Here is a 20018-nt window from a genome sequence, read left to right as displayed (position 1 = left end):
AAATAATATAGATTCGAATTTGATTCGTTGGAATCCATAAATAAGAGTAACAAAATTTTAAAAGGATATTTTTTAAAAAATATTAAACCTATTTTGTTAATTTAGCATATGTTTATATGGAAGGGTATATTTGTCCTTTTGAACTTAATCCCTAGTTCTTACGCTACCCTTTCCCTCTTTCCGCATCCATCCACTTTTTCACAGTTGCAGCCCCGCTCTCGTCGCCGGCGGCGATCGCGGTCGGCGCTCCAACGCACGCTCGTTCCTATCGACGCCCTAATCACTTTGTCGTGTTGCTGTCGGAGGCGAGCTACGTCCGGACTTGCGCGCTCCCATCTCTAGGACGAGACGACGGAAGGAGCCGCCCACTGGCTAGGGCACTCACCTCTTCTATCGGAATATTCTGCTCGACACGACCAGGTATTAAGATCGACCACGAACTCAACTTATTTGTTCGGTTTGCAGTTATCCACCTGTTTAGAAGAAGATTTGTTTCTTTCAAATTTGATTTGCGGTGCCGAATTCTCCAGCATCAAGCATCGCCATTTTGAGATCTGCTATAATGAAGATGATTTTTTGCTCCAACAACCATTGACATTCACTCTGGTCTATGAACACGGTGAGAAAATCTCTCTTCCGATCTCTCGAAATTTTTTCTAGAGATGCAACGCAATCTACATGGCCTACCATTACCCTCTCCATCCTTGAATCTTCACTTCAAAGATGCCGAAAACCAAAGGAATTCCTTCAAATCCATGCCCAAATGGTCACCACTGGCTTCACAAAGGACGCTTTTGCCGCCAGCCGCCTCCTTTCCTTTGCCGTTGCCTCTCAGTTCTTCAATCTCGACTACTCCTACCAGCTCTTGCTGCAAATTGACACCCCCAATGCGTTCACTTGGAACACCCTCATGCGCGGATACATCCAGCGGCACTCCCCGCAGTTTTGCCTGCCTTTGTATAGTTTGATGCTCGGAAGGAATATGCTGCCAGACAATTTCACCCACCCAATTCTCATTGGTGCCGCCCGTTTTAGGTCTTCAGAACTCGAAGGGATGCAGATCCATGCCCATGTCGTAAAATTCGGTTTTGAGGCTGATGTCTATGCCTTGAACAATCTGATAAACATGTATTCTGTATGCGGGAATTTGGATGATGCACAGCTTGTGTTCGATACAAGTCCTGTTCTGGATTCGGTCACTTGGAATTCAATTCTTGCAGCACATGTTCAGGCTGGGAATGTCGCGGAAGCAGTACAAATATATGAGCAGATGCCAGAGCAGAACACCATTGCTACAAACTCTGTGATTGTCTTGTTTGGTAGGAGTAATTGTGTTAGTGATGCCCGCAAGCTGTTTGATGGAATGGTTGCTAGGGATGTCGTTTCATGGACCGCTATGATTTCTTGTTACGAGCAGAATGAATTGTTCGCCGAGGCATTGGAGATGTTTTGTAGGATGAAAAGAGAGGCAGTTCCATTGGATGAGGTTGTTATGGTGAGTTCTATTTCTGCTTGCAACAAATTAGAGGCAACAAAAATGGGGGAGGCCATTCATGCAATGGTAATTGAAATTGGGCTTGAATCGTATGTTAATCCACAAAATGCATTGATTCACTTGTACTCGAATCATGGTGATATAGTTGCAGCTCGGAAATTGTTCGATTGTTGTAGTTTACTAGACCAAATATCTTGGAATTCTATGATACTTGGCTACTCGAAATGTGTTCTCTTGGGTGAGGCAAGAATGTTATTTGATGCAGCACCTGTGAAGGATGTAGTTACATGGGGTACTATGATCACGGGTTATGCTCAACACGATCGGTTCACGGAGGCACTAGAGCTGTTCGGTCAGATGCTGCTTGGATCTATTATGCCGAACGAGACTACCTTAGTGAGTGTTATTTCAGCTTGTGCACACCTTTCTGCTCTAGAACAAGGCAAATGGGTTCATGCATACATCAAGAAGAATGGCTTTCACATAAACATTTTCCTCGGGACAACTTTGATCGACATGTACATGAAATGCGGCTCCGTAGGGACCGCACTCGAGGTATTCGATGCGTTGGAAGATAGGGGCATTACTACCTGGAATGCTGTAATATCAGGATTGGCAATGAATGGGCTCATCAAGGAATCACTCGAGAAGTTTTCAGAGATGGAGAAGTGCAGGGTGATACCAAATGAAATAACTTTTGTGGGAGTTCTCAGTGCTTGTCGACATGCTGGCCTAGTGGATGATGGCCGCAGACATTTCGGCTCTATGCAGACGACGTACGGGATCGTACCGAATGCTAAACACTATGGTTGTATGGTCGATCTTTTCGGCCGTGCAGGTTTGCTTAAAGAGGCCGAAGAACTTGTGGAAAGCATGCCCATGGCCCCTGATGTAGCTACTTGGGGTGCACTTCTAGGAGCTTGCAAGAAGCATGGTGCCACCCAAGTAGGAGAACGGATTGGGAAAAAACTAATCGAGCTTGAACCTCAGCATGACGGGTTCCACGTGTTGTTGGCGAACATATACGCGTCGAAAGGGAGATGGGACGATGTCATGAAGCTTAGAGGTACGATGAGAGAACGGGGGGTCATGAAGATCCCTGGTTGCAGCATGATAGAATCCAATGGTGTGGTTCATGAATTCTTAGCAGGGGACAGAAACCATCCTCAGATTGAAAAAATCGACAAAATGCTGGACGAGATGGTATCAAGTTGAAAATCGAGGGTTATCGACCCGACACCGCTGATGTTATCTACGACATAGAAGAAGAAGAAAAGGAAACTTCAGTTTATAGGCACAGCGAGAAGCTTGCCATTGCCTTTGGTCTCATCAACACACTTCCACCAATGCCAATAAGAATAATGAAGAACTTGAGGATTTGCAACGATTGCCATGCTGCCGCGAAGATCATATCTCGAGCTTTTCAGCGTGAAATCATCGTACGAGACCGACAACGATTTCACCACTTTCGACAAGGATTGTGTTCATGTACAGACTTTTGGTGATTTAGACCAACTTGCCTGCAAGAAAGAGCTAAGATTTTGTTGGTTTTTCATCTGTAAGACATCGAAAATACATTATCGTAACTTAGAAATCAACTTAAATTGGCAAACTTACAAGTCTAGACAACCACAACATTGCAATTAGTTTCACAATGACAGCCGAAAATGGTCTAATGTATTCAACTTCTGCTGCTGTGTTCATCAACCATATTGCTATTTACAGACAACTACAAAGTACAGATAGTATCGACTTCTCCGAATAGTAGCACAATATTACTAAAATCATGTATAGATACATGATCTGCTTTGTTCAGAGCAAGTTGACTACTAGAATTCGCGGTCAGGCATGACCAATGGAGCAACTAAAGTCCAGATATATAGAGCAGCTGTGGCCCACTCGGTGCAGATCCTAACCCACACTGATGTCCAACCTATGTCGATCAGCTCTGAGCTGTCCGAAGTTGAGCTGGACCATCCAGTGAGAAGCATGGCTGAGTACATACTGGCCAGGGCGAAGATAAGGTGGAAGAATGTGTACGAGTAGCTAACTGGTCGCGCTTCGGTGTCTTTCTTGTCTTGTTTTCCTGTTTCTGCATCGGCATCACCGAGCAGTGGAATTCTCGAACCTAAAAGATAGTATAGAGAAGAGTTATCTAATAAAGCAAAAGCAGATCCCAAATAGATAAGACACACGAAGACGACGACAGACAATGTGTTACGATGATGTGCTATGCGTAGTAATATTGGTTTAAAGGGTTGGTTATGCTCGATAACACTAAATTTTGAACAAGAGAAACCATCACTCATTTAGCTCAGAAGACATTATAGTACATGTACATGGCTATTAATCGCGATATACCTGATTTGGGGGAGGATGGAGGAGACAGAAATGTAGTAGATGATCCAGCCCTAACCGCGGAGTAGACAACAGAGAGAACTGTGGTGAGCATTCCAAGTATGAGTGTACCGGTCGAAACTTGTTTGACATGATTATGGAGACCATTGCATGCGTAATTCCTTGGCTCGCTTGAGAGGCCAGTGAAGCATACATATGCACAATAAACCGAGATTACAGCCGCCGGCAACAGGCTCCCGTTCACCTAAGAATGTGGAGTTTAAGTTCAAATCAAAAATAATATCATGGAATTCTAATATATATACATGATAGAATGAAAAGATTCCTCAAACCCATGGTTCCCTGGATTTCAACTAATTAGGCTGTTAACGATACAACATACCTGAGGATGAAGAGCAACAATGGCGAAGACGAAACCAAGTATCATTGTCATGACGATAAAGAAAATATTGAGGCCGCAATCATGACCAGAGGGGTTGAACCAGAAGAAAAGCAATCCTGAGAGTGCATAAGCTGCAAGGTAGCATACTGCTGTTACAGACAGTAAAGCCACGTACCTGGAGAGTCGATTTAGAACGATGAGAAATCAACACGACGATGTTGGATTTTTAATTCTGAAAGTTTGATAGTAGTAGATGCTACAAACTTACCATCTCTGCTCATCTTTTTCAACCCAGGAGTCATTCCATGAGTGTGTGAAATCAAGAAGTATAACCACTTGAACCAGAAGGAAAAATCCAGAACCAAACTTGGATAATGTTTCTGTAGCAGAAATAAAAAAAAAAAAAAAAAGGAATGAAAGGGGAGTTTCTGTCTGGACCAAATTTTCTTCCAAAACAAAACATCAAATTATCAAAGAATAAATTAGTATGTGTAACTGGCTAATACAACTGGTAGACTTGACTTCAAACAAAATGGTTGATGGCATCATGTTACAACTCACAATATCATAAACAGAGCATGATCATCAAGCAGGTACCAGTTTTTTCTTTCTGCAAGTGACAGGAAATTCCAAGGGGAAAAAAAAGTTTTAGCGACCAAATCAGCTTACCGTAGATTGTGATGACTATGTTTGGAAGGAAAAACATAAGAACAATGAGCACTATCCAAACAATGATTTTTGCTATCCATCCACCATGGTGCCATGAATCCCGTCTATCATTCTGGTCCTTGACACCAATCATCAAGAGAGCAAATACTGTGAAAAACAAGAAATTCCCAAGACTGACACGAAGGACAGCATTGGTCTGAAACCATTCTTTCGATGGGGCATCGGTGAAAGTATTTATCCCTGGACAAAAAGAAACAGTTAAAGGCATCTAGTTTTTAACATATTATTGGACATGGTCTGCTAAGATAAACTAGACAACTAAAAAATACAGAAAAGATAGAAATGTTCTTAAATGATAAGAATCATATCAATAACTAGTAGGGAAAAATAAATTAGAAAACAATTAACTCAGCTCTCCAGACATACAACTCAGTTGGCAGGGTAACTAATGAAAATGTAGTTATCCAATTTATCTATCTTGCTCTTCATCTCGCTCTTACGGTAGCATTTGAGATAAAATGGCTGCAACATTCCTGCAGATTTAAACAGCCTATTGCTAGGAACTTTATTTCTAGCAAAACATAGCAGCTAGAACAACAAGCTTGTCAGATCTCAATAATTCAGTCATAGGGATAAGATTTGCATTATAGATAGTAGTATTTGATCAGCTAATGGTGTTCCTGGATTTATTTATGGCATCTTCAACTTATAGCCTCCTAATCTTCCAGCCTTGTAAATTTACTAGAAAAGGACTAAGGAAATCATAAAGACTCTCATACCTGAAACAAATTAACAGTGCAGTAATTCATCAGGCAAAGAAACAAACAACAAAGAAATACACAGAATAACTATTACCCATTACCATTAATTTGCTCTTGATCTATTGCTACAATGAACAAGCTTGTAGTTTTCTCTAGATACTTTCAAATCAATGGGTTTAACCAAATAACTAAAGAAAATAAATAGACCTTTAACTTCATTCACATCAGGCAACTTTCTCACTAAATTAGGTACATTGGCTTTGAGGCAAAAGTTCACACTGCTCCAACATAACTAAATAAACACTAGAAAAAGTGCAAACTTCATTTTGTGATTAACTAGAAAGTGTTTTTTATTTAGAAAAGGATAAACTTCATTTTGGTATATTGGCTTTGACATGATTAAATAGAAAGATATATATGGCTCTTTATTGTTTTTTATTTAGAAAAGGATAAGTATAATCTATTGACAGCACTGAGAATCTGAATCTCCCACAATTCTGGACATATCTCAGGACAGCACTACTGAATTATCCTTATAACCTTCTTGGAGGAAGGTAAAAAAAAAAAAAAAACACTACGACATAACTAATATTTCAACAGCTACCACTAGCAGTGTCTCTGATCTCTCTATTCGCATTTTGCAATTTTTGAGGAGCATCCTTCATGCTGTTAGAGTCATTTACTGTGCGTATGGTATCGAAGGTAAAGGTAAATATCATCAAGTCAATATGCCCACAAGCCATCCAATTCCATATGGAGTAACACCACCATCGCCCTACAAACCGCGGATTCACGCCTCGCAAAAGATTGAGAAATAATGTTGCATTAATGATTCACTCCTATCAGATTTGCATCTAAGAAAAAATTGACACGAACTAGCCAGTTTTATCGTCCGAGCAATCACAAAAATCGCGATCAAAATGAAATTATGGCGGAAAGGCATGGTTGCATCGCATGAAGGAAAAGGAAAGAGGTTTTTTTTTTTTGGAGACATACATGGAATCTTCTCGAGAAGAGGGGCCGCAACCTCGCGGAGGATCCAGGATAGGATGAGGGAGAGGGCGAAGAGGCCGCAATAGGCGAGGCGGGCGGAGCGGCGGGAGATGCCACCGGCGACGGAGGTGCAGAGGCCGCAGGTGCAGCTGGCGCAGCACGAGGCAACACAAGACGCACACCACATGTTCGCGATCGATCGATCGATCGATCCTCTCTCTCTCTCTCTCTCTCTCTCTCTTCAGGGCATGGGTGCTCTCTCTGCTGGGGGTTGGAGGTCGATGCTTTTAGGGATCACGAGCTCACCTACTGGTCGGGAGGCCGAGGCGTATGCTATTCGCAAAGATAAAAAAATATTTTAATTTTTTTAATTGCAAGAGTATTAAAATTATCCAATTACCTTCGTTATATTATATTCATTATTATTTTTCTTATATTTTCTATTTAAATCTTAAATTGAGATGCATGTAGTAGTCATATAATTATAATAATTATGATTTCATAGTTACTATTAAATATTAAATAATTTTGAGGGATCATAACTTTTATTTCAAGTTGAATTATGAAATACATAATATATCGAAGATTTATTTAATTTAGTGATATACAATTGTTAATGGATGGAGCCCATAATAATTCAGTTTTAAGTCTAAAATATTTTTTAAAGGTTTTTTGGATTTTTTGGAATTATTTCGTAGTGACTCAAATTAAATTTTAATTCTCTTTATTTATCATTATTTTTCGCTTGTTCGACGGTTCATGGCAGGTCGACCCTTAACCTTAACCGCCCAAGACGGTTACGGTTCATGATTCGGAATCACCGGTTCACGGTTCGCGACGGTTCGATATTATTATATTAAAAAATTTTAAATTTTAAAATTTATTTAAAAAAATGCACTTAAGGGAATTTACCATCCCAGTCGACTGATTTAGTCAAATCAAGAAAATGACTACTGAATTGCTGAAATTATACTTGATTTTTGTCCGAATTCAAAATACAGTCGACTGGAGTTAAAATTTTAAGGCGGTTCAACCCGTCGATTAACCAGCGGGCCACCAATTTCACACCTATTGAACCGGAACCGGCCCGACATCCTGCCGGGCCGAGTCCGGCCGAGTCCGGGCTGGACTCGGCCTGTGGTCGGGTCTAGCTACAATTGTTATAGTTATAGCAAAAAAATATCTATTTGATTTTTGTCCATTCTAATAAAGGATAGGGATTAAATTGCTAACAACAAACACATGTGGGCATTTTGAAAACAATAAGGGGATTTTCTCAAAATAGTATACGCCTCGACCACTAAACCCTAACATTTCACCGTGCGCCAGGAACATCGCGCAGACGCAGCTAAAAATGCTCTCCCGCTGTGCCTCTCTTCGCCGGCCTCTTCGCTTCCTTACTGTTGTAGCTTCCTTCCGCCCTCGCTGCATCCCCTCTCCGCCTCCGCCTCCGCCTCCGCCTCTGTCTGTTCCTCGTCTTCCCTCTCCTAGGTTCCCTCCGTCCAATTCCGCTTTCTTTCAATACGCTAAGGCATTCTCTAGCGGGCGTCGCGACGATGGCGGCGACTGGAAATTAACCCCCGAGGAGGACGAGGGTGGTTTCTTTTTCCCGGACGAGGGCGACCTTGCGGGGATTTCTGATGACGCCGCGGGAGCGGGACCCTCTGGAACCGAGGCGGTCAACGCTGGAGCCGGAATCACGGATCAATGGGGAAAGGGCTCCAGGAAAGTTGATAAAGGGGATATTTTTAATGGCCTCGATGGAGAGACTCTGGCGAACGAGAACGGGCTTGCAGGATTAGGGGTGGAGGAGTGGGAGACGGCCGAGGGATACAAGCCATGGTCTTTGGGTGGCGATGATGAAAGATCGAGCCTGTTCAACGATAGCGTAGAGGATTTAGAGAAGTCGAGCGATGAGCAGAAGCAGCGGCAACTTGAGAAGCGAGAGAAGGAGCTATTAGATATTCTGGAAGGTAGCCCAAAGCATTTTTTTTTTTGTTCATCTAGCATCAATCTGGATTACTTCTAAGCATGAATAATTTTCTGGGTTTAGATTTTTGTTGCAAATCTTTTAATATGAATTTCTACATTGTCATTTCTTGTTCTTCAACTATATTCCTACAGTACACAATGTGTATTAGAAAGACTTGTTTAAATTTCTATTGACTCATTTTGCTTACTTTGCTTCGACATTCAAAATGGCAGGTCCAAAACATGCATTTGGAGATCTAACTGAAGCATCAGGGATCACAGATGATATGATTGATAGTTTGATTATATTGAAGGATGTAACGGGTGTTCCAGGATTACCTCCTCTTAAGGAAATAGAAGAGGAAGCAATTGCAAAGATGAATGCAACATCAACAAGAACTGAAATTGAGCGTAAGAAACAAGAGGAGATTGCAAAATCTAGAGTTCGTCAGGTGGATGAAAAGGGTAGAGCATATGGAACAGGGAGAAGGAAATGCAGCGTAGCTCGTGTATGGATTAAACCTGGTGATGGCACGTTCATTGTAAATGACAAGCAGTTTGATGTTTATTTTCCCATTCTTGATCACCGAGCAGAACTTCTCAGACCTTTCACTGTCACAAAAACTCTTGGTCTCTGGGATGTAAATTGCACTGTTAAAGGGGGTGGGGTTTCTGGTAAGTAACTCTGAGAATATGCGATCTAACATTATTGCGTGGTTATATCCTAAATTCACCATTCTGGTTTGAAAATTTTAGTTAAAACTAGAAAAATCACCATGTTGGATTTGATTAATTTTGTGAGACATGATATTTGTATGCATTTATAATGCATAGGATTTGATTCAGCAGCTTGTCATATTCTCAGGTCAAGTTGGAGCCATCCGCTTGGGAATCAGCAGAGCGTTGCAATGTTGGGAACCAGGCCTTCGACCTTACCTAAAAGCTGGTAAATGCCCCAACAACATCTTGCCATAACTAATACACAGATCCAATTTGTAGTTTTCAGCATTGTATTCTAAACTGCTTATGAATCATTTGTTGTAGATTGAGGCTCTGTATATACTTTCTTTCTTTCTGACTGATCACGTTGCTTGTGCGGTTTATGCAGCGGGTTATTTAACACGCGATCCACGCGTAGTTGAACGAAAGAAGCCTGGCAAAGCTAAAGCAAGGAAGAGCTTTCAATGGGTCAAACGGTAGAAGGTAGGTACAGATTGTTGTTAACTGTTTTAAATGCAATTAATTATACATGATCATGCTATTCATTTCAGACTAGTGTTAATTTGGTGATGCACTCTCATTAGCAGGATTATTCTTTTTGGCCAAGATCCATCTTCTACTGAATTCCTCAGCTTCTTATTTCTTCTGTTTTGCTGTTCAAATATGACAACCGCACCTCTTCCATGCTTCTATAGCTACCTACCAAAGTTCCATAATCTTGTAGTGATTTAGTGATTAGCTTAAGCATGTTTTTTTGCTCTAACGTTCTCTTTAATTTTCTGGTTTTTTTTTGAGCATTCTGTACACATGCTTGCTTGTATTAGACTTTCATTGGGGCCTCGCTTAACAATAAATTATTAAGTGAACCAATTGTATATTTTTGGCATTACACAGTCAAAAAAACTAGTTGGAGCAGACATATTTCATCATCCATATTTAACACTAGTGTTATAACTTATTCAGTGGCACTCCTTTCTTGTTCCTATTAATCTTATACTAATTTTTAAATTCCAATATATATTTAATTTTTAAGTGAATTTTTGTAAACATGTATATATAGATCTTAGTTTTTAGTGTCAAGACAATTCAGATTTGGAAAAAGAATGATTAGACATTAAAATGTTGATGCCGTAATTGTTTGAAATCAAGTTGTGAAAAAAAATTAATCGATATGGTTATGAGAGTTTAAATTCGAAATCTTTAAATATGTTTTTTTATATGATTAGAATTTTATTGGATCAAAATTATGGATTTTATAAAATATTGTGATCAGACGTAAGACAACGTTTATAACATTTTATTTATTACAATGAAAATTTTATTTTTATTTTGTCTTTTTAAATACTTCCACATTTAAATTAGTTACAAAATTTGTCTTGTGAGAATTAAACTTTGGACAAAAAAATTAAATTTATAAAACTTTTTCAAAATTTTTTATTCATGTTTTTAATTAGTTATTTTTGTTTATTTTTATAGATGATAAAATCTTTTATTATTATTATTATTCTTGAAATCGTTCTAACTTATCAGCAAATTTGATTAGAGTGCAAATTTGTGATTTTCAAAGCACACGTATCAGCAAATTAATTAGCTTGACCATTTTGTATCATTTTTGTTCAAATATTTGCAATACTAGTCAGCTTGAAGTGTATCAAATCTGAATATTTCAAGCAACAAATGTCTAAATTAGTTATTTTTTAAAATCTAATTTAGGCACAACCTTATTTACAATAGAGCTAGAACTCTGAGTGTAGAATCCGAATAAAAATAAATAAATATATATATATATATATATAATGGTTAACGAGTTTACAATCCGAAAACTCGTTAGGAAATAAAAAAAAAATTATGATCCCATAAAATTACTTAACATTTAATAGTAACTATCAAACCGTAATTATTATAATTATATGACTATTACATGCATCTCAATTTAAACCGTAATTATTATAATTATATGACTACTACATGCATCTCAATTTAAGATTTAAATAGAAAATATAAGAAAAACAATAATGAATATAGTATAACGAAGGTAATTGGATAATTTTAATACTCTTGCAATTAAAAAAATTAAAATAAGACGTCAATGAGCGCTTCTTTTTATTTTTTATCTTTGCTTTATAAGGATTTCTGAAATATTCATCATTTTACACTATTTTACTTTCCACAATTTTCATACAAATAACATTAAAATTTTTTGATAATTTTATAAATTAATTTTTCATCCAAATGGTCTAGCTAGAGCTCAACCAGGGTCCAGACTAGAATATCCTGAGACTAACCAGACCAATCCAAGCTCTATTTATAATTAAGCTCGATCGCGATCCATAAGCACCCCCAGTTGATAGGTCTACATGAACACAATAACTAACTTAAAGATCATTAAGTAAAACAAGCAACTTAAAAAGAGTTGAATCGATTTCATCATCTTTTTTGCTAATAAAAAAAGGAATAAAAGAAGAATTTCATAAGAGGCAAGTTAACACATCTTTAGATTAGATTAGATGATTAGCTGGGATCCCGATCTTAATCGTTTCTACTAAACAAAAAACAGAGGAAGCAGAGAGCATGTTCTTCCCTCGAACCCACTCACTCTAAGAACAAAAACAATGGTGCAAATAGGCTCAAACTGTACAGTCCCTATCAGCACAAGTTACCCTACTACACAGCCTCCAGAAAGAATAGTTAGGATTCAGTGATGCTCGGATTCGGCTTCAAAGCTTTGTCGAAGTAGCTGCGTATGTCCGGGATGATTCGCTGGATGAGATGACAATACCTGCAGTTTTCCGGTCGAGAATTGTTAAGGCTATCGAAATTGATCAAGAAATGCACAAGATGCTTCATAGAACGTACCCAGGTATGATGCTTATCTTATCGAAATGCTCCAAAATAAACAAGATGCAAGTTTGCCTCAACGACATCGCGTTGAATGCCTCCGACAATTCGTACATGCTAGAGATGTTGTCGATGTTAATATCCTGCATGATGGGTTCGAAACATTCAGCACGGGAAGAACGCGATAGCAAGTTTAGGATGGAAAATAATTTTGTTCACCTGTGCAATGCTATATTCGCACGAGCGTTTAAGGCCCTCCAGGAGATACTGATCCGCAGCTCTTAGGAGGTCTTGTGCCACCATGTTTGTGACCTCGACTGCTCCGGTGTATATGAACCTGCAGACAGCGAGGGGCAAAATATTAGAAAACTCAAAACTTAGAGAAAGAACAGAAAGAACAAGATTCACCTCATCATTAGTTCAAAAATCTCCCATCTTATGTTGGGAATCTCGATGTCTCTTGCATCCTTCTCCTACAAAAACATTTACAAGACATTTGTTAGAAATTCAGACACTTTCAGAATTCACTCATGCCGTGTCCAATAGAATAGCATTGAATTGTGAAGGAAAATGAAAATCCATACACTAGCTTCCTTAATCATTACCCTATATCCGCCATCAAACATTGCTCGAAATGCATCTGACGAAGCAAGCAAAGCGATCCGGTGTGCAAAGAAGCATTTGCCTAGAAGAACAGAAAATAATTAATTGCTTACTCAAATTCATTTAATTTGTTAGTGTAAAAGAAATCAGATGAGTAAGAGTATTGCACAACCTTCAACAAGAAAAGTAACATCTGACAGTGTGGAATTGTTCACATATTGCTCGCCGAGATATACCTACACAAAGGATTAGTTGGTAAAAAATGCATTATACAACAAACATAAGGTAATAATAAATGGAAATGCCCCAAAGTTACAAGAATATAAAAGGCATCATAACTGACAAGTTTCAAATTAGGTTGCAAAAATTATCACATGTACTTCATAAAATTAGCATAATCTTTAGTTTGAATTTTGTATCACATCTGCTCCACTGTCAAGCTTTGTCACCAATATCAAGCTCACTATCATTCATATAGTCCCATATTAGACACCACTGGAAAAACTAGCCCATCCTAACCTTACACTTCTCTCAACAGTGTGTAAACAATATATCTCACATGTATCAATTGATACAACACAAGATTTGAACCTACGGAATGTGGCTCGGTGATTCATGAACATAAGTGATTATTAATGAGAATAGACACACCCCATGTCCTTGCAAGCCACAAGGGAGATCATTTATGTTTGTTTTTTACCCTATTTTGGAAAAACAAATTTACACTACAACTGTTAGAAAAAAAAATTATAGATCATTGTAGCAAACCTGTGGGGTAGGGGAAGGAGGAGCAGCATCCACAGAAGAAAGCATCTTAGCTTTGTTGGCCATTTTGTAAAGAGCATGTGAACCATCCTGCTGCTGTTTTAAAATAGTAGACCCTACTAACTCAAGAAGAATATCCATCCCTGGTAAGAAAATACAATTTTGATGCATGGAAAAGTTAATACAAGGGAACAAACAGAATAAAACAGTATTGATCAAAGGAATATACTCATATTTGAACAAAACCAATACCATTGTTATCAATGAAAATTCTTCTTTGTTCTTCAGGTGGGCATAGGTGAGCAAGAGCCAGTGCTACACGTCTTTGGACAGCCTTCTCTCCAACTCGCATCAAATATAGCAAATGCCTCAATACCTGCAAGAACAAAAACACAGCAACTCCTGTTGGTAACAAATATAGATTAAATCTATTACTTGGAATGTGGATATTATTGTCCACCAATACATAAAAGGATCGAATAAATAAACAAAATAGACACTCACTCGGCCATTGATTTTCTCTTCCAATCTTTTCAACGTTTTTGCTATGCAATCTTTTGTTGCCTGCAACTCAGTTTACATCTCTTATGACCACTTTGAACAAAACAAAGTAGAAAACTTGTGCACAATGGAAAGCAAACGCACCTGGACAATGAATTCACCATCTTGTAGTCTCTGAACGCCTCCTACTTTGACAAAATCAACAACATTATCCTGAAAAAGAGACAGCAAGTCAGTCCATCAGATTCTGCTCAATTTGACTATAAGTGCATGAATACAATAAAACAGACAAATCACAGAACAAAAATTAGATGTTGATTCACCTCATTCTCTGCAATTCCATAAAGAGCAAATGCAGCATTATGCTGCAGAGATCCATTTTTTGAGTCGAGAAGTTTTAGCAGAGGCACCAAACCACCATTGAAAACAATACCAGCTTGGTTGTGCGAGTCCTACATTCAACAAAGGTCTTTCAGATTAAGCAAACATGACTGTTTATTTATTGGCATGAAACAAATTCAGTCATGATATATAAATAGAAAGAAAAAATAACACAAATGGACCAAGTTTAATTATTAAACAACATAAGGCATATATCTGTAAGAAGATACAATATTGACATCACCTTAAGATAATTAATCATTACAATTTAATATCAGTTCCAATATTCCATTTAGTAGATGCAAAAATGTTGATTATATCAAAGTACAAAATGAGCATGACATAAATAACAAAAATTTAACTTCAAAACTCCATACCAAAGTATCATGAAAACATGAATGCTAGACAATTGTTAATTGGCCCTTTGGAAATACTCTATCAGAATTTCAATGGAAGAAGTGGCACAACACTCTTAAGTATCAAGTAACATTCTGGGATATTTAAATGCAATTTAGACTGATGTACATAAAGATAGCAAGTTAATGGAAAATCAATGATAATCAAAGCACATAATTAAAGCAAAGAATATAAAAAATATACAAATCTAAGAGTTGTGCTTATCAAATAAAAGTAAAGAGATTAAATGGTGAAGTATCTCACAAACCTGTGCCAATCTTCCAAGAGCAAATGCAGACATCTCCTTTAGCTGAAAATCTAATGACTGCAGCATCTCAATTAGAGGTCGTAGTGCACCCCTTTGCACAATGTGCACCTGCAAGAAAGTAAAGGTTGCAGAACATTCACAAGGATTGAATTCTTGACCCAATGCATCACAACATTGTCCACTGGGATAGAAAACCAAAGAAAAAATTGCGAGCGAGAAGGTACCTTGCAATCTGAATCAGCTGAAGCAAACTGCCCCAACAGCAATGCTGCTTCCCTTTGGCTCTCGGTGCAGCATGAACTGCAAGCAATAATGCTTGATTTAGGTAGTGTGCGACAAATGACTAATAACCTCAAAACTTGCCTAAGTGAAATTCAGCATTTCATGTGTAGAATAAGACTGAGATCTGGTTCAAAACTTAGCAGAAAAAATAAGTCAATGCACAAATGAAAAATTATTTTAAATCAATTAAGAAATTGGTCAACATTCAAACAGGTCAAAGCCTCAAAGATGCCCAGTAAGCACCAAGTTACCTGAAATTAATGAAAGCCAATATTCTATAGTTTTGAGCAGCACAATCAGATAGATTTAATCATGTCCAATTTGAGACCAGTGAAATTACTTTTAAAAGTAAACTTCAGTTTAAAGAGGAGCAAATAAAAAAGGGTGAAAAGATAAGAAATTTGAAATTTAGGCAAACTTGAATGAGAAATTGAGGTTTAGACAAAACATTAATACATGATAAAACAAATTATGTGATGATGAGAATACCTTAATAAGCCAATCACTGGTTGCAATGCTCCTTCAGTGAGGACTTCTTTCTTTATGTTAGGGGATGAATGAACAAGATTTCCAATAACGCCAACCTAAATATCATAAAAATCATCTGGTCAGGTGAGCAAAAGGAATCAAATAGTAATAATCTTAACAAGTATAGTGACCACTAGTATCTTCAACTTATTGTGCATATTTACTGAAAAATACAAGATAAAAATAATACTGGTTCATATGTTTCATACAAAAAAAGGAATATTCTCAACAGCCTACAACAGTACCATTTTGCATTCAACTCCAAAATTTATACCCACACCTTATATGAGATTTCACATATATCTTGTTAGAAAGCCTCAACAGATATGATGATAACAACACAAATTACAGCTTCAGAAGGAACTGCGATAGTATAAAAATTATCTGCAGCCCTCAGATAATTATCAAGGGGCCAGAATTCACTGGTTGTATATTGTTCTATTCATTGTTCATAAGAAGGATTGAGGCCTTGGTGGAGATGGAATTACAGAAGGCAACCCTTCCAGTTGGCAAGAGATGGTCCCCAGTCAAATCAGACCCACAAAAAGAAGTTCTTGGCAACAAGCTTGGTAGCAGGCAACAAAAGCTACCTCTGGGAAAGTGGTGAAAGGTGTAGAAGGTGATGTTGCATGTTGTCAGATAGTTTCTGGCAAGACAATGCCTTAGCAAAGAAAACGGCCTTTAGGGAGCAATGAAATCCTCAAGTGGCAGTACCTGAAGGAGATGGGAGCAAAGCTCCTAATGATGGTTGGCACAAGACCATCATGGAATGCAAGGACCCGCACAAAATGCAATGAGCAAGAAAAGAAAGGGATGGCTTGACAACAGAAACAGAGCACATGGAAAAGTAGTGTGTTAAATACTGTATCAAAATCTAGCTCTAATACCAACTAATACAACACCAAAATCAAACTCTCAAAATAATATTTTATAATAAAGAATATGATTATATGAAGGAGTGAGGGTGAAAGACTCCAACTCAAACAAAAATGGAAAAAAAAAATTACAATAAAAATTAGATCCTACCCTACAGAACTATAGCAAACTTGGGATAAACATTCTATACTTTAAATTAGATAATCACCAAATCAAAAACTATCTAATTTTCTTATTCTACTAAATAAACAAATCTACCAAAACAAACTAGAAACCTAAAACTCTTAAAAATTAAATTATAATTAGCATTATCCACATCCATCTACCATGAGCTGAGACAGGTAAAAGAAGCCTATCATTCACTCCCTTGTCACTCCTATAACAGACTTCTTCTCCACTGCAGATTGGCACAACAACCTCAAGAGACAGCATAAGGAAGCATCAAGGTCCATCTAGACACATCTAAAGTATCAAAATGGCATATTATCTCAAGGACCAATACATGTCATATGACCTGACACTCCACTCAGTAATTCAAACAAGCACTCCATGAAATGAATTCAAATCTTTGCCAATATGTTGAAGTTAATAAGCAATATATGTTTCCCTGCATTAGCTTACCGCTTCATAATGGATGGCAGGATCATCTGAGCGAAGCATGAGAATCAATGTGGGAAGAGCCTTACATTCCACAATCTGCAACAATGATTTAGAGCAAAACAAAGGTTTATATAACTTAAAAGATATTTCAACATCAAAAATATATATATATATATAAATTACCTGATTTTTGTTACTGTCATTCTTAAATGCCAAAGTCCGCAAAGCACCTGCAGCAGCTCTCTGTACCTTCAGATCTGTAGATTCCAACAGTTGCACAAGGGGTGGAATCCCACCTTCATACCTGGAAGCCATCAAAGACAAATATAAATAGAAAGTCCTATAGGGTAAATGTTGAAAATTGACGGCCAGTTTTGTTTGCAATAACCTGACGTATGTTTTGATATTGCTATTTTCATGAGCAAGATTAGTAATTGCATCAGCTGCTCGCCTAACAACACCATTAACTGCTCGGCAGTTGGAACCTTTCTTATGCCTTTTTAAGAGATTTACAAGCAGAGGCAAGGCACCAGCATCAACTATAAGTTGCTGATGTTCAGGCTGTTAAATAATAAAGAACACCTTAAGGAAGATCATGTAAAGAGTCAAAATTAACACAACTAAATATAAATAATGTTCAAACACAACATATACACATCATCACTGTAATCAAGCCAAGTAATATATAGCACTTCTCCCTGTATAAAATGACACAAAGAAACATCTGGTAGGCAACATTCCTTTAAAGATGATTTTGGACGAATTGGGAAAGAGAATTTGTACTAAATTTTGTGGCTTTATGCAACAAACATGGGGACACAAATTTGTTGTATCTTTAGCATTTACATCCAAAATTTTATTTACTAATTGAATAATTAAAGAGTCTAGTTGAATTTTTTCTCTCAGCTACTAAATCTCTCTTTTTACAGTGCCTATTTCCTTACTCTCTATTTAAAAAAATGCTAGAACTTGCTATTTCTCTAGCTCAATATTTTCTAACTCATATTTCTCTTGTAATGGAGTCGATGCCAGAGCTTGACTCTTTATCCACAAACAACCTTGAGGTCCTTAATTGGCAAGCTCTGGAGGGAATGCATAAATTTACCACAGGAGATCTACATAAGATCTTCCTAAGAAACCAATAAACCTAATATCATAAAATAGAATAACACTAAGTAGACTGCTAAAATACTTGGAATCCAATCTCCACAAAAAAAAAAAAAAATAGTATTCAACGATTATTAAGAATGCTGGAACATTTGAAATCGCTCTTCGTTAAAATTCCATTATTCCTGCAGCTTCCTTGCTTCTCTTTTATATGAAATACATTAACAAATTTACCCAGAGGCACAGAGAAAAAAACATCAATCTTTATTCCGTCTCTATGTAACTAGAGTAAGGAAAATCACAAACATTTCGGGGATCAGTTAAAAAGCAGCTACTACAATACCTTGACGGCGAGCAGACCGAGAGCAAACGCGCTCCCCTTCTCGACCTCGTGCTCAAAAAAGCGATCTCCTCCGCCCGAACTCGTCAGCAGAGGCGGAGGCTCTTGCAGATGCTTCACGAGCGCCGGCACGGCCCCTCCTTCAACGATCGCGTTCACAACATCCTCTGCACAACCAATCAACACCCAGATCCATCAGCCCGCCACTCAAAATAAACTCACCGACAACAAATACAAACCCTACACGCGAAACACCTAAGTTGTGAGGGAATAAGAGCTTAGGGCAGACCGTTTTTAGCGAGCTCGGCGAGGACGTGGGTAGCGCGCTTGGCATCGGCTCGATCTACAACGCGCCACGAAAAGGCGCGCTCCAGGACCTCAATCTGGGTCTGGACCTCGCAGGCGAGCGATTGATGCGAGCGATGGCAGCAGATCTCCTCGCCCATCTCCTCCGGCTCCACCTCCATCGAGGACGGAGACGCGTCGGCCGCGACGGCGCCGCTGCTGCCCTCCTCCTCCAGCTTCCGCTTCTGCCCCTTCCTCCGCTGCCGCTGCTGCTCCGCCTCCATCAGATCGAATCGAACTCAACGAGATCGAACGAAGAGCCGCAGCAACTGAGAGGAAGAAGGCGAGACAAAGAGAACGAGAGAGAGAGATAGAGGAGGGCTAACACGAGGGCTATTTTTTTTTTCATTTATTGCAATTTGCGACCATAAATGGAAATTTAAAGGGATTATTATTATGCGCCCACGACATTGTCCCTCGCGCGCGATTAATTAGAAGGATCTCCTCCAGATATTTTCGCCAAACGGATGTTACAGAATTAATCTAAACCGCCCGACTAATAATAAACGGTAGAGATCATATAGATACCGGATTTAGCTGAAAGCACGCTTGCAGCGAATCCACCAGGAGTGGGCGAGGCGGGTCGGATTAGCGGGCTTCCTTTCGTTTTCCTGAAATAAGTTTCGCCACCAACCTATCGCTTACCCGCCCATCTACTCATCTCCTCGATCGATTCTAGAGGAGTAGACATATTTATTAGGACGGGTAGGAAATAGGGTCGATTAGTCGGTGCGAGAAAAAGACCGGACGGAAAAAAGAGGAGGGATTTTAAAATTCGTGTCTCCCGCGCCCGGAAAAGGGATGGACGGTCGTGGTCTTGCTAATAAATTATGCGGACG

At 38.6% G+C, this 20018-nt stretch overlaps 3 protein-coding genes and 1 pseudogene across 5 annotated transcripts; 2 read left to right on the top strand and 2 right to left on the bottom strand.

Moving 5' to 3' along the window:
• Positions 1-591: 591 nt before the first annotated feature.
• On the top strand, positions 592-3033 carry LOC141845674 (pentatricopeptide repeat-containing protein At3g62890-like; annotated as a pseudogene).
• On the bottom strand, positions 2925-6891 carry LOC141845675 (uncharacterized). Of its 2 annotated transcripts, XR_012603259.1 has the most exons (7): positions 6662-6891; positions 4905-5144; positions 4504-4615; positions 4236-4410; positions 3857-4097; positions 3113-3623; positions 2925-3015 (listed from the first exon to the last, which is right to left on the bottom strand). XR_012603259.1 is itself a non-coding variant. In XM_074733727.1 (6 exons), exons 1-6 carry the CDS (start codon positions 6843-6845, stop codon positions 3325-3327), a joined length of 1251 nt encoding a protein of 416 aa, XP_074589828.1. In that variant the 5' UTR covers positions 6846-6891; the 3' UTR covers positions 3073-3324. The 2 variants fall into 2 exon arrangements, 1 of the variants encoding a protein (XP_074589828.1); XM_074733727.1 differs by lacking the exon at positions 2925-3015 and having other exon boundaries at positions 3073-3623.
• A 1121-nt stretch (positions 6892-8012) lies between these two features.
• Positions 8013-10235, top strand: LOC141845670 (small ribosomal subunit protein uS9m-like). 2 transcript variants are annotated; one of them, XM_074733723.1, is made up of 5 exons: positions 8013-8631; positions 8864-9304; positions 9495-9575; positions 9738-9832; positions 9937-10235. In XM_074733723.1, the coding sequence occupies exons 1-4, from the start codon at positions 8013-8015 to the stop codon at positions 9827-9829; spliced, it is 1233 nt and encodes a 410-aa protein (XP_074589824.1). In that variant the 3' UTR covers positions 9830-9832; positions 9937-10235. The 2 variants fall into 2 exon arrangements, with proteins under 2 accessions (XP_074589824.1, XP_074589825.1); XM_074733724.1 differs by having other exon boundaries at positions 9934-10235.
• Positions 10236-11836: 1601 nt separating this feature from the next.
• LOC141845669 (ARM REPEAT PROTEIN INTERACTING WITH ABF2) lies at positions 11837-19511 on the bottom strand. Its single transcript, XM_074733722.1, has 19 exons — positions 19124-19511; positions 18838-19001; positions 17776-17948; positions 17571-17691; positions 17409-17483; positions 15873-15967; positions 15326-15401; positions 15102-15209; positions 14380-14508; positions 14201-14269; positions 14060-14119; positions 13808-13931; positions 13559-13698; positions 12963-13026; positions 12793-12872; positions 12596-12660; positions 12407-12524; positions 12206-12330; positions 11837-12128 (listed from the first exon to the last, which is right to left on the bottom strand). The coding sequence occupies exons 1-19, from the start codon at positions 19401-19403 to the stop codon at positions 12038-12040; spliced, it is 2157 nt and encodes a 718-aa protein (XP_074589823.1). The 5' UTR covers positions 19404-19511; the 3' UTR covers positions 11837-12037.
• Positions 19512-20018: the final 507 nt, after the last annotated feature.

This window comes from Curcuma longa, chromosome 14 (genome assembly GCF_044706935.1).
Source record: "Curcuma longa cultivar G26 ecotype Majalengka, Jawa Barat chromosome 14, ITB_CL_G26_1.1, whole genome shotgun sequence".
Lineage (NCBI taxonomy): Eukaryota > Viridiplantae > Streptophyta > Magnoliopsida > Zingiberales > Zingiberaceae > Curcuma > Curcuma longa.
This window is presented reverse-complemented; position numbering and strand designations above follow the sequence as displayed.

What these genes read in the sequence shown, in the direction of transcription:
- LOC141845675 (XM_074733727.1), bottom strand. Translation starts at nt 6,845, where the DNA reads ATGTGGTGTGCGTCTTGTGTTGCCTCGTGCTGCGCCAGCTGCACCTGC. An exon ending in TCTTCTCGAGAAGATTCCAT is followed by an intron (nt 5,145 to 6,661) that starts GTATGTCTCCAA and finishes CTTTTTGTCCAG; the next exon opens with GGATAAATACTTTCACCGAT. An exon ending in TCCATCCTCCCCCAAATCAG is followed by an intron (nt 3,624 to 3,856) that starts GTATATCGCGAT and finishes ACTATCTTTTAG; the next exon opens with GTTCGAGAATTCCACTGCTC.
- LOC141845670 (XM_074733723.1), top strand. Translation starts at nt 8,013, where the DNA reads ATGCTCTCCCGCTGTGCCTCTCTTCGCCGGCCTCTTCGCTTCCTTACT. An exon ending in GCTATTAGATATTCTGGAAG is followed by an intron (nt 8,632 to 8,863) that starts GTAGCCCAAAGC and finishes TCAAAATGGCAG; the next exon opens with GTCCAAAACATGCATTTGGA. An exon ending in TAAAGGGGGTGGGGTTTCTG is followed by an intron (nt 9,305 to 9,494) that starts GTAAGTAACTCT and finishes TCATATTCTCAG; the next exon opens with GTCAAGTTGGAGCCATCCGC.
- LOC141845669 (XM_074733722.1), bottom strand. Translation starts at nt 19,403, where the DNA reads ATGGAGGCGGAGCAGCAGCGGCAGCGGAGGAAGGGGCAGAAGCGGAAG. An exon ending in CGCCGAGCTCGCTAAAAACG is followed by an intron (nt 19,002 to 19,123) that starts GTCTGCCCTAAG and finishes TTGGTTGTGCAG; the next exon opens with AGGATGTTGTGAACGCGATC. An exon ending in TGTTACTTTTCTTGTTGAAG is followed by an intron (nt 12,873 to 12,962) that starts GTTGTGCAATAC and finishes CTGTTCTTCTAG; the next exon opens with GCAAATGCTTCTTTGCACAC.